Source organism: Chelmon rostratus, chromosome 9, assembly GCF_017976325.1.
Source record: "Chelmon rostratus isolate fCheRos1 chromosome 9, fCheRos1.pri, whole genome shotgun sequence".
NCBI classification, from domain to species: domain Eukaryota; kingdom Metazoa; phylum Chordata; class Actinopteri; order Chaetodontiformes; family Chaetodontidae; genus Chelmon; species Chelmon rostratus.
The window spans coordinates 26,393,953-26,408,048 of record NC_055666.1 but is presented as its reverse complement, the minus strand read 5'-3'; the positions used below and the strand labels follow the sequence as shown (position 1 = coordinate 26,408,048).

At 42.8% G+C, this 14,096-nt stretch overlaps 1 protein-coding gene across 2 annotated transcripts in view; it reads right to left on the bottom strand.

Annotated features, from left to right (window-relative positions):
• fat2 (FAT atypical cadherin 2) overlaps nucleotides 1-14,096 on the bottom strand; it is a 103,928-nt gene that overhangs the window by 11,249 nt on the left and 78,583 nt on the right. For both annotated transcript variants that reach the window (XM_041943519.1, XM_041943521.1), the window contains exons 24-28: nucleotides 10,375-10,828; nucleotides 6,232-6,385; nucleotides 3,232-3,331; nucleotides 2,965-3,113; nucleotides 2,003-2,283 (exon numbers count right to left, since the gene is read on the bottom strand). In XM_041943519.1, the coding sequence (XP_041799453.1) occupies nucleotides 2,003-2,283; nucleotides 2,965-3,113; nucleotides 3,232-3,331; nucleotides 6,232-6,385; nucleotides 10,375-10,828 (1,138 nt within the window). The remainder of the gene's footprint in view (nucleotides 1-2,002; nucleotides 2,284-2,964; nucleotides 3,114-3,231; nucleotides 3,332-6,231; nucleotides 6,386-10,374; nucleotides 10,829-14,096) is intronic.

The window sequence follows — 14,096 nt, the reverse complement described above, 5'->3', positions numbered from 1 at the left end:
GGTCAAGCAGATGAATGACCTGCCAGGCGGGCGTTGCCTGGGGAGAGATGGCATGACGAACGCCTGATCTGCCTCTCTTCATCTGTCGCGAGAACATAGCAGTGGATGTATGAGTCATGGCTCAGCTGTATTGATTTCTTACAAGAGGAAAAAAAAAGCACACAAAAGCAGAGAGAAGGAATGTGAGGAAGGGAAGGTGGACAGACAGAGCGTGAAAGAAGGACAAAAGGGGAGAAAGACATGGAGTGAGTGTGTCAGGAGGAGAACAAGACAAATAGACCAGAGGGAGATAGAGGGAGGAATAAACGAGGAGAGAAGGGTGGAGAACAAGGGACGGAGGGTGCAACAGAGAAATGACAGCAGATGCGTGATCTATAAGAATAAAACAGGGTAGGAAGACAATGGGACCTCTTCTTCCTTTGAGGTTTGCTTACAAGTGAACCACGACAGATTCAGCAAACCCTCCTGATTAAACTAACATGATGAACAAAATGTTGTGAATTCCACCTTTTCAATGTTTTCATTAGCAAAATATTCAAAGCAATCTTTATCACATTGTGGTTATTGCATGCACAAAAAATGTAACCCAAGAGTAAAACAGAACTTCCTGGGTCATATATGTGGATTTAATAAGAAGTTTCCCATTAATACATTTGTATTTATAAAACAATGAGGTGAGAACGTGCACGCCACACACATACATGGTGGAGATCAAATTATGATGAGACACTGAATGTGTGACGGGATCAAAATATTAAAGTTTTAAAGTGATTTATAAAACATCAGTTAAAGGCACATTTATAAACTTAGTTTTGATGGATTACTTTTGTGTGATCAATTCTATGTTTGCTTGTTTACGCTGGAGGCATAAATTCCAATACAAGCACATCTCTCTGAACAAATTTGTTCGTACGAGACTCGCGTGAGGCCCGTTGAGAGAGATTTAGAAGAGCAGCGAGAGGAAGGACTGCGAAAGAAAAGATGGAGTGAGAGCAACAAATCCAAAGGACAGAGCGCTCCGGAGAAAAGAGCAAAAAAAAAAAAAAAAAAGACAAAGCAGATGGGGGGGGGGGTATAACAGAATATAGAATGTGAGATGTGTAGAATATAGACAATGTCGTAGAAGAAAAAAGATGGAGGGAGGAGAATCAGCTGCAGAAAGATTAAGTGGAAAATGAAGACATGCTGAGCGATGAAACAGAAATCACTTTATTTCCTGATGTTATCGCGTCCAGTCGGCCTCGTCTATGAATGTTTCATCCGCCAGAGTTTAATCAGCGTTGTGTGTTGACAGACGACTCTGCAGGCGGTCTGATGTTTCCCATGATGCGCCACTCCGCATGACAATTAAATACTTGCTTACAATGACCTTGAATGACTGAATAATTCAGCATGTGGTGACCTTTTGTGTTGCCGTGTGGCTTTGCAGCATGACGGAGAATGCCATTGATTTACTTTACAGGTCATTAGCGTTTTTTTTTTCCTTCAGTGCAGTTGACATTTTCCCAAACGATTTTGCAAAGTGTGTGGCGATTAAATTATTTTTTACCATTAACTTGACATCAACACATCAACTGCGCTGCTAACTGCTAACAGAGATGCCCTGAGTGAAAAAACACACATGTGACAGTACAGTTGTCGTGTGTTACACGAGATTTCAGTGCATCGCATGTTCACACTGGAAAAATTACAGATTGCTCCAGACTTCAAAATAGAAGACGTTATTCTACATTTTGTGACATTTTTCAAATTTAAATCAGCCATCTCAGTCTGATTGCTGTCATAATGATCTGTTGCATACAGTATTTTCCTGTTAGTATTTGTGTAAGACAGTGAAATAACAGCTGTAACCTGAGCAGCACTGTAATTTTGAGGCAGATATTTGCAACCCTGAAAGTTGGTTCTTTCAGAACATTGGTTTGCATGACTCTTCCAGAATAAACACAAAAAGTGTGCTCATGGACATCATCTTAAAACCATACAAACGCACATAAAGACGCACCTTCATAGTCCATATCCCAGTGGTTCTTCCTGATGGAGTCATTGTCGGAGCTGGACGGTGGCCTGGCGGGAAGGTTGGGGGCAACACTGCACACGACCGGCCCCTGTGTCTTCTGAGAGGAAACCCCACCTCCTGACGAACTGATCTGGCTTCGTGGGCGAAGCGACCTGAACGGCGTGTGGTCGAGGTCGTTGATGGGACCGACCAATGAGCTCATCTCTATGGGGTTGACTTCCTGGTTGTCGGCTTTGAGGCTCTTGGCCAGGCTGTGCTGGAAGTAGCTGTGGGTGTGAAAAAAGTGTACGTTATTTGTGGAGTAATTACTGATGCCCAAATTCTTGCCGCCTTTATAAGCGTGCTCTTTTCTTCCAAAGAAGTTTTGTTGGGTCAGTTTTTATAAAAAGCTGGACGGAACCATTTCAAGTCCAAATGAAAGATCATGCTGCTTAGTGACTGTTGGACGACAGTTGTTTGTTAACAGTAATCCATTATGGCATGTTTGTACATCCCTTACCCTCTAGTCACTTACAGTTGATCGACCCAGCTCCAGATGTTTGGGATGTTGGAGGTGAATGGAAAAATAATGTTTGGAAAATTGAGGAGCAGATCAATTCTTAGCTTGCTGTGTTGCAAGTAAAACATCTTTCCAAGAGAGTTTCTTCTGATGTCCCTGCACAACTTCACAGTTGTATAACTAAGAAATTCTGCTTTCTCTTCCTAGTCAGCTACCTCCACCTTGGATGTCCATTAAATACACATTGATAACAATACACAGAGCAGAAAGTCATGACGGCTGCAAGTTTTGCTTTCAGAATCTCCAGATGAATTTCCAAACTTTAAATATTAACTATGAAACGGCAATTGAGCACTGTGGTGTTTAGTTTTTGTCTTCAAACCTGGACTAGCGGAACATGTTGGGGAGATTTGAACTTCATTTGAGACTAAGAAAAATAAGCTCTTACCCATTGGAGTCCTGGACACAGACAGGTTTTTTCTTCTTCTGCTGAACGTAGCGTTTCCTGACGCAAACAAAGATGCCAACCAGGAAGAGCAATCCGAGCACACTGGCACTGATCTCCATGATTTCCATATAACCGATCACTGGAGACACCTGACAGATTGAGATGACAGATGTTGATTTTAAACATCATATCCCTCAGCTAGCTCAAAAAACTCAGGTGTCTGTGAGACTTGAAAGACGGGAAATGAAAGATGCTGTTCTGACTTACCTGAGGCAGCGGGTCGCAGTGGATGGAGCCATCAGTAACCTTACAATCAAAGCCTCCTGGACACGGATTGGGCGAACAGACTTCTACCTGATTGTGGCACCTGTAAGAGTGGGAGAGATTAGATTCAGGACATTTGGTGATGACAGGATTGATTTTTGCATGTAGCGTCCTGTTATTTGGTGGGTGCAGGACAATGTGACTTAATCCTGGCAGTGTGGGAGCTCTGCTATAAACGCTCAGGGACCAAAAGTCTGTAGCTATGCTAGCAGCCCCGTGAGGCTGTTATGCTCATCACGTTGCATCAAAGGAAGCGTTATTATGTAAGACAAAAAGGTTCATCCTGCGATCATTTTAGGAATGTGGCATTTCACAGTTAGCTTGTCAGGCTCAGCTAAATCGTCCGATTTGGCTTTGAGATGAAGGATAATGTTAATATGCTAAATGCTAAATGTCAGAATTTTACCTTAAAATGCTGCCATTTAGAATGTAGCATTTGTCATGTTAGCATGATAGTTTTAGCATGTTAACATACTAATGATTAGTGTGAAACATTCAACGTTTTAGCTTGTTGGCATGGTAACATGCGAACAGTTTGTATGCTGACATTTACAGTTAAAATACAGTTAACATGTAGTACTTGTTATGCATGTTTCTGTTTCAAACTTTTTCCATGACAGAGGCGACATGCATGTGCGTTTTTCCATCACTTGGACTTTGCAAATTGTGGAATTGTGGCCAAAAATGGGTTCAAACAGTTGGTGTTCATGACCAAACTGCTGTGTCTGAACCAGAGTGCTACAGTGAAGAGCACAAAGGCTGCCACCTTGGCCAGGGAGTGAAGGTTAAATTTGGCTGATGATACTGAGGGCTTCACTGTGGCCCTCAATCTTCCAGGCCCAGGCACAAAACACGACCCTCAGGACCTGCTGGCAGAGTTCTGATTGCAGAGTACTGCTGCTGCCATACCATATCATTTTGTTTTACATATAACTGCCTGTTGTTCAGCTTTAGCCACTCACTTTCCCCTGGTGTTGAATCCTCTTACTGTACAGCACTGAAAGTGTACTCCAGCAGAATGAAGTGTGCCATTCAGTATTTTTTTCTTGGACAGAAAGAGAGAAATGTTTTTCAATGAACTGTCTTGTCGAGTCTATTTTCTTTGCATTGGACGCTCTTTGAATGGATGACTAGTGGATCGTGTGAACGGTGTTCACTGCACAGACCGATGACATTGTGACGCACATGTTACAATAATTATCAGACCGATCAATAAACCTTCACAGCATGATAAAACATATATCTGCATTTTACATGTCACACGGCAAACTCCCACTTCCTGCAATTGCCAATCCAGCGGTGGTCATTTTTCACTCACTGAGTTAATCAAAACCCTACCTGGAACGTGGACCGCTGTTCATACCCGCGAGGAGAGATGCAATTTTGCAGGCGGCCTTAATGAAAGGAGGAATATGCAAATGCTGCTGTAATTTCATTGGAACGTGACTGTTCTGTTCATCAGCCGTTGGTGGTGTGAACGGAATACAACTAGCTGGTGGCTTGATGAACAAAGTCTGTGATGATCTGACAGCGTGCTCGTGTGTGTGTGTGTGTGTGCGTGCGTTACAGTTAAGAGTATGTGTCCAATCACATACACATGCAAATGCAAGGCCGTGCACAGATTTTGAAACGCAAGCAAGGACTGCAGTGTAAATGATGTTGCATATTAATGAGAGTTCAATGAGAGAGAGGAATCATGATAATATCCACATGTATCTGATTATGATTCTGTGGCTATACTTGATCTGTTTGACCACAATACATTTGGGAGAGTTGCAGCTGCAGGTAATTTATCTTCCTCACTTGTTAATCTTTTGTTTTGGATTATTTAATTGAATCATTTAGTCTAGAAATATTATGGGAGAATCCAGTTAATTACAACTTGTATTTCACTTTTGTGGCTCTAGCCATCAGTTCTCAGTTATGATAAAAGTTTAATCCCCAAGAAACTGAGTTCTCTGAAGGCGCACAAGCGTGGAATTAAGTCATTTTTAGGCCACTTTGGCCTTGATAAATACAGATGTATTGGGGCATCGCAGCCAAAGTTAACAATTACATATTATGAAGACAAAACTAATTAATTGTTATTGTTCTATTCTAGATTCTAACGTGCTGCTAACGCTACGCCTCCTCTGTAGACGCGGCGTTAGTGATGCTGCTTGGCGAGTACGGGAGCTGCACTCGGCAGAGATGCTGGGACAAACTCCTTTTTACGGCTTTTCTGCAAGTGTGGGCAGACAAGTTACTGTACCTTTTCCATTTGGAGTTAACCACTACGAGCCATGTGAATATGTTTTTATCAGTCTGTCCTGTTTGCAGGGATGTTGGTGCATGTGGCATCCTGTTGAAGTGCTGCATGGAGCCATCATTTCAAGTTGGCACACACTGTGCGTCATGAAGAAATGGTGTGGAAGCAATGCCCAGAGGTAGCAAAAAGCTGGCATTTTTACTTGGGAAATGACTCAAAGTCTAAATAGTTGACTGATAATAAATCACCTCAGCACTGATGATGGCTAATACTGCAAATGCTGAATATTTTGGGCTTTGAAGAGATAGTTTGAACACTGAATATCTTAATACATGTTGAGCATTTTCATTATGAAGAAGAGTCATGAAGAAGTCAGACGTGGCCTCATCATTTTGTTCTGTAAAAGCTTCTGAAGTGTTTTGATGGAAACTGGACACAAACTCTTGACAATTACGCCCGTCTTACAAAGTGGTATTACGAGACAGGACTCGCCGGGGCTAGCTGGTTAGCATGCTAACTGCAGTGGATATCTCTGCAAGTAAACCACAAGTATGCAACCTTCTTCATATTCTGTTGATGACATTAGTTCATTTTTTTTCTACATTTTAGACCAAAATTCTGGACACATCTTACACATTGCACCTTGATTAATAAATAAATAGTAATAAATAAATAAAATGCGCGTGTGTGTTTACCGTGCTTCGGCGTTGTCCAGCGAGCAGTTGCACATGTAACCTTGAGCCTTGGGTATGCACACCCTGCCGTGGGCACATGGCTGGGAGGCACACGGGTTGTCAGGCAGCTCGCAGCGGGTGCCGTGGAAGAGTCCTGCACACCTGCAGCGCGGCTCTGCAGAGTAAATAAAACACACCCAGACGTCTGAGACAAGAGCGACTGATCAAAGCCCCGGCCGGTTTCCCCTACAGGCAGTAAATAATCAAAGCAAAGGTCAGCCTGATCTAGCCAAAGAGCACGTGTGTGTGTTTGATATTTACAGGGGAAAAAATTCACCCAAGAAAAACTTGAGCACTGTTTTTCTTCTCGCTGTGTATAACCGGTCAAAAACAGACAACGTGACATCACGTCCAGCAGTGACGAGGCAGCCGCTTCACAGAAATGCTCTGACCGATCTAAAGCATCAACAGGGAACATCTGACGTGTTGTGTCACCACGATCAAAGAGTAAGAGCGGTTTTCTAGATCCATCCTGCATCATCAATCAGATCAGGAGAAAACCACCTTAAGAGGAGGAAACAGACCAATTTACACGCACGGGAGCCTGAAATGGACCCGAACGCAACAAGGACTCGAGCTGTTTTCTGACGAAGGGACAAAACTCTCATTTTCTTTTTGTTACTCTGCATTTTCAAACATGGAGAGACGGCAGTGTTTGGAAAATGTAAAAAAAGTGCCAACGGGAAAAAGAATATTACACTTTAAGATTTGGTGGTTGTTGATGGCGGAGCTGGAATTTTGGAAGTTTAAAAGTTCAAGCAAACGACAGATTTTTTTTAAGCTACGTGTCCTCAAGATTTGTCAAATTAAGAAAAACAATATCGTTTTATTGGAGTTTTAAGGCACTTTTAGATAGACACTTTTTTGTTCTCCCTGTAAAAGAATTATTTATGCAGGTAAACACAGCAAAAATGTCTCCAAAAGGGAACATTTTGGAGGTGTTTTGGAATGAAACCAGTTATATATATACAGTTTTATCACTGATATTGCGCCTGCCTGTGGGATCCTTCTGCTTTTTTGTCATTTGCATTCGTCCAAAGAGAGCATTTACACTCACACACACACTATTTTTAGCCAAAACTGACCCTGCGATTAAAGTCATATAATATCGAGTCCTGACACGTTAATGTTTGAACTGAAAAATGTCCTGCTTTGTTTTTTAACAACCAAATTTAAGGGCTTCTGATCTAAACTGTCAGTTTACGCTACATTTACATTACGCTACATTATATTTCTCAAATATCAATATCTGGCGGACAAATCCAGAATCATTCAGGCTCTACTTTCAGTCGCATCTCCCCCGGCTTGTTCGGCAAATGGACCGGCTCAGATGTCATCATGTGACCCCAAACATGGTCACATCCAGTTAAACAGGGGAACGTGAGCTCTGGTGTTGTGACGGGGATGTCCTGCTCCATCTTTTCCCCTCTCCACTGACTCAGTCTGATAACCTTTGACCTCTTCTCGGTCTGTGCTGTGATGGGGTCTGGTTTCAGGTTTACAGGCAGCTGATTGTGTCTTTGTGTTATCTCATTTTAGAAGGACGTGTTTCTTTCCTTCATAACGTTAGGCCTCATAAAGAGGAAGTTAAACCTCACTGTCTACATCCACCCTGTTGCTTTTTTTTTAATGTCATGTCCCGTTTTACTCAGGAAGTAAACAAAACCGAAGCCTCAGTGAAACAGCAGGAGATCAACTTCATATTCTGAGTAGAAAGAAAGAAACATCCACAGCCTTCATTGTTTTTCCTGCCTGTGTGATTACATTTTCTCGATCTGGAAGGATCTTCTGGGAAATAATATTTACTCGTTCAGCATCGCAGCCCAGACCTCGTGCCTGAAGCATAACTGAGATGTGATTTGGCGTGATGATGAATAAAGTCCTGAGAAAAGTAATACCTGGCTGTGACCTTCTGTCTGGTGTCCACACGGGCCACAGTGGACATTTTATTATAGTACAAAATTATGCGGCTGGGTGACCCAACAGGTAAAGAGAACCAGCAGGTGGCAGGCTTTTGATAACAGCTTTAGGGTTTATTTGTTTCCATCGTTCTTCCAAGGCGCACAGATCTGTGTCGTCTTCACGGCTTTATGTTCGGCTTCATATCCACCTTCCTAGAAACAGAACATATTGCCGCTCTGAGCCGCAGACTCACCACAGGAATATTATTTTAAAGCTCCTGGCTTTTATCTGTAATATCGCAGGCGTGCTTTTCACTGCTGTTCTAAGTACAGAATAAGGCAAGCTGCCCGACATCCTCTTTCGTGATAATGCAAAAAAAAATTGAATAAACAAAAACAAGCAGACATTGCAGGTAAGAACTGAAGCATTCGGCCAATTCGTGATAACCTAAAAGTAGTAAAGCAAGCAGCCACATAAAGGGAGAGAGAGCCTGATAAGGATTTCAGGCCACACTAATCTTTAAGACAGAGTTGTGGCTCGTCCCTGACTGAGAGGATGTACCGAAGAACTTTGTTAGATTTCATAGTTGGAAACTGCCGTATTTCCTGCTAATTCCTTGTAAGATAATAAGAACCGGGATATGCAGGAAAGAATGCTGGTCCAGAATTGCCGCTTGGTTTGAAGGATTAGGCTGCGTTTATTCTATATTTATCTTTTTGTAAAGAATGACCAAAAATGTCCTCAGTTAGCTGATCAGTGCTTTTCCTTATCTGTTGCTACTGAGGACGGAAATCGTCTGAAACTTTTTGCTTTGACTCCTGCTGTACTTTTTTATTTTTACCTATATTTTATTATTTTATGCTGATTTGATTTGTGAATGCTTTATCCTTGTTTTCATTTGCATCCTTGTTCTACTCTATTTTTACCTTGATTTTAATATTTTATTGTGTAGTTTTATAAATTCTCTTTATTTTTAATTTCATCGTTATCATCATTATCAAGTGGGTTTTATTCTCAATTTTTTTTCTTTTGCTTGTTTTTATGTCCATTTCTTTTTTGTAAAGCACTTTGAGCTGCCATTCCTGAATGAAAGGTGCTATACAAATACATAAAAAGTTTTTTATAATTATCATTAAGTTCAAAGTTTATTTTATTTTTTTTTTTTTAAGTCTCCGTTATTCCCTCCAGCAGTGGTAGTTTTTAGCTGAAGTTACTGAAACTGAGGCTGTTTTCAGCCGTGGATTAATCCACATCTGGTGGTCTCAACTGTCCCACTTGGGACGCTTTTGGAAGAAAATCAGATATTTATTCTGAATCAAACTGGTCAGCTTGGCTGTGCTAGGATTAAAATCCATCTGTTTTAAATCTGTCGATCTTACTGGTTTTAGTCTCCAGAGTTTGCAGCAGATGCATGAACTCGTAAAATTTGTCTTTTTAGAGCTGTCTTAAAAAGTACAGGTTGTGTTGAGTTGACTGAGTTATCATCTTTCTTTATTTCTGTATGTTATTTTCTGGTAGGTTTACACCTTAATGTAGCTGAGAAACCACCAGCAACACAGGACACTGCATTTGTTTCCAATTTTCCATGAAGACATGACCAACATGACTTTGGGAATGAGAGAGAAGAAAGAAACATGTTCACTGCAGAGGTAACAGGAAATTGTCGTGATTTTATATGTAGTAATAACAGTTTGACTACAGCAGGGGTTGGTGTCGGGTGGAGGAGGAGTAGAAGAAAACAGTAGGAAAAAATGTGTGAGCTCCTTCATTTAGTCCTTAATGGAGACATGAAAGCAGAGAATAATTCTTCTGTATGTGCTGAGAAAAGCAAACTAGTTTGGTATCATGTGATTGTATGTTTCTGCAAAATGACAGAAACTGCACTGCAGAGACGGTGCAAACATATTTTCTGTCTGTTGATTTTCATACGAACGAGTGGATCCAGTCAAGCCCGACTTTGTGCTCTACATCAAACCTTCATTTTCCTGGGAGATCGTAGCCGTTGGCAGAAGTGCAGCGTGAGCGCGGCTTATAGGGAACCATCTAAACGCTGATGGTGTCATTATTCTATAGCTGTTACATTGTGCAATAAACATTTACTTCATAATAATAATAAGATGAATACTTAATGTTACAGAGAAAATCTGAAACCAAGTTTTCAGGCTTTACACTGGAGTCAGGTGACCTCTTCAGTGCACTCACCTCCGCTGGCGTCCTCCTCGCAGACCCCTCCATTCTCACAGGCGTTATTGTCGCAGGCTCCTGCCCTGCTGCAGCACTGGTACACCCCAAACACCCTCCTGCTCCCCGGCCCGGCCCACTCCGCCGTGTCACCCGCTCTGATTGGCTCCCCATTGAGCTCCAGGCCCTCTAGGCAGCCGATGAAATTATGAGGATGCTGGTGGACCTCCGGAGCAGTGACCTGGGTGGAAGAAGCGAAGAGCAAAGCACCGTGGGAGCGCATCATCCGGCATGGCTCGGCCAGGGTGGTGAAGGCCGGATGTTGCCGGTCCAGGGTCAGTCTGAGGGCGGTGGAGTTGACCTCAAGCAGGACGCCGTGCCAATGGGCGTCTGACACTTGATCAGATCTGATCAGTAAGGAATCAGGGGAGGCGTTTCCACAGCTGTAGCTGAACCGCAGCCCCCCATCAGTCAACTGAGGAAAGAAAATGAGGGTCAGTTAACAAAACACTGATGCTCAGAATCTCCAGAGCAACAAGATAAGTCAAAATCTTTCTTTTCAAATGTTAACACGAACATTTACATCTGGGTGTGATGAACATACTCTTACTGTCATCATCTGTTTACATTCGGTTGGCATTTAACGTGCATTTTAGACCCTGTTGTTTTATGGTTATGCATCATACTGTGGTGCCAGTTATATTGATTTCTTTGCTCAATTATAGCAGTTTCTGCTGGCGTTATTAGTCAGCCGGAAGCATCGATGTGGTGGTTTGAAGGTCAGAAGACGTCTAGACGTCTTGGTAAAAACTGGACTGAAAGTGTAAGGCACGTAGATGTTCAAGTTCCATATAATCATTGTTTAAATGGTTGTATTTCAGCATTTAGTTAGGACCTTCTTTCTGTTGAAATATACTAATTTAAATGCTGTAGAACCAACATTTAGATGTAGCCATGTTTTAAACCTGGAGGATGCGGTTTGGGTCGCAGGCCCTGCTTCGTAACTGTCTCCTAAAATATCTCCTGGAGAGAAGAGGAGGACAGCAATGCCAATTATTTCCCCAGCTGTGCTGATCAGCTTTTGGAGTTTTGAGTCCAACGGGCAAGTTACCAAACTATGTTGTGATACCATGAGGATAATAGATCCAATAGCTGCCCTCCAGAGCAACAACAGAATGCTTTTATCGCCTCCATGGACCCTGAGCCTTTGCACAAAACGCAGACACTGACTAATTCATGAACAAACTCTACTTGATGAGCCCACTGTAACTGACAACCTAAATTAATGCCAAAGTACTTGTGTGTTACTACCAGCTCAACTCTCTCACCTTTAATTAAAACAGGGCTGGAACCACCAGCAGACCTGATCCAAGGTCTTGGTTGAAGCAATCGCTTGAAATAATAAACTGAAAACAGTCCGAGCACATGGACTATACCTCAGCAGCTACGGTAACTTTAGTTTGTGTACATTCATTCTATGGAGACTGTAAGAAGAAGATGGACACGCCTGTTTTTTTGTTGAGAAGTCTGATGTGCTACAAATAAAATGAGCTCCCCACGTTCTCCCTGTACAACACCTCTCCGGGCAGAGTCGCACATTCATTCAGCATTCTATCAACATCAGCAGGAGCCTCTTAACGCTTCTGCACGCTCAGCGTTCCCACAAACTAACAAGCCAGCAGCTTTTTTATTCATGTTTTCTTTATGTTACGGAAGGCTCCTCATATCTTCCCGATTAAATATACAGATGAAGTGTGTATTTTGCAAATTGCCAAGCATCACCCCACTGGAGGCTGAAAGCCGTGATGCATTATTGATACCAATCTGCTCGGCTCCTGCTTGTTTAACTGCTGCAGCAGGATGAGCTTTTCTCTCTGCTTCGCAGATCTATTTTCTCTTGGAGCTTTTATTCTTCTGTTTTCTATAAAACTCAGTATAATACGGATAGATTGCTCAGCATTCGGGCTCTGCTGGGCTGCTTTCTGTGTAATTCCCTGGCTGGAATGATGAAAAATATGAACAGGAATGATTAATTTTGGAGGGCTGGACCTGCGAAAATCTTCACATGGATCAATGACAGCACACACAGCGGGGAGGGAGATGAGGGCTGCTCTTGCTTTGGCTTATCGTGGACAGATGCTGAAATGCTGGCAGAGGAACAAGTGAAAACCTCGAGACATCCGAGGCGCCTGTTGCTTGTCTTTTAATCTATTTTACATGACTTGGTGTGACTCCTGGTGTGATTTATTGTGGATATCTGAGGAGAGATATCACAGTTTGACGCACTCAGGATTTTACAGCATCAGCACAGGCGACGTAGCGCAGGCGCGGTGTCAGGTCTGACTCCACGGGGACCGAAGCTCTATGGGACTCCGTAAATCACTGACCCTGAGCGCTAACGCTGCGAGCTTCCTGCAGGGAGCTTTAACACCGCTGGGCAAAGCTCAGTATTCAACAGCGGCTGCTGCGCTCATGAATTCTGCTTGCACATCATGTATGTGTACACTCACACAAACAGTTATAACACTGAGAACGTACAGGAGGCAGCGCAGCGGCGATAAAAGCTTCACTGAGCGCGCTCACTTGCTTGTTGTGGCGCATAATAACATTTGGTAACGCGGGAATAGTTTGTCCACTAAGTGAAAGGTCATGTTTTATTACTGTGTCCTTGAGCAAGACTCTGAAGTAAGACGAAGGAAGATGAAAGGAGTGAAGTGGCGTGAAAGACCGTCAGTTTGTGTGACTGCGTGAGGGAGTGTTAGTCCACTGATTCCACACCAGTGTGCATCTCAATCTCGGCTCGCTGTCGAGTCTGTAAACTGCTCTGCCGTCAGCCCTGCGCCGTCACTCCTCATCAAGGACGGTGTTTTCCTTCCACCGACGAGTCACCTTTACTTCTTCTGCTCAGCTTCCCACAGCGGCTTTTCATTCAAGCAGCTACAATTTCCATTTCAAAGCTGACGACTGAGAGTAAGATGTGTGGCAGCATAAAAGAGAATTAACAGCAGCAAATAAGTCTGAACTTCAATTTGTATTTTTTTTTTTTTTCAAAGACGCGGCTTGACAGAGCATACTGATGACATTCGGTGTTTTATAAGAAGCTACGGCAGCTCATGTCCCGCGGGGAATGAAGCGCACAAATAGCGTCTTGTGTCTCCAGGAAGTTTCTCTGAAGTCATCACAAAAACCGGGCGAGGGACTTCTCAGATGACCACGTTCAGAAATTCCTTTTGAAGCCATTTGTGCTCACAATGAATCGGGCAGGGACCCATTCTTGCATGTGCGAGGCGAGAACCAAAACCCAGGAGGTGGAACCTTGGGAAAGACTGAATGCTGCTTTTGAAGTTTTCCGAGAATCAAAATGATTGAATATTCCGCCCGAGTGCACACGGATGTCACACAAATGAGAAGAGCCCATGAGGGGAAGCATCATGCTGCATTTCAAGTCCATAGAAAGAGACGTTTTTTTTGTTATCTGTTTAGAGAATTATTCATGTCTTTCAAAGAATACAACAATTCATTATTCTCTTTCAACGTGCCCCTTTAATACAGTACAGTAACCTTGTATTGTAGCACACAGTTGAAGCTTCCTTTCCCTTGACGGTTCTAAAAAAGCACGATAATAAAACCTGAAGACGGCTTTTCATTAGGACTCCTGCAGAAGTCTCGCTGGTTCCCTCGGCGTGCTTTTTAAGGGAAAAGGGCAACGTGCGTATCATGTGCAGCGTCCGCACAGCTCGAGT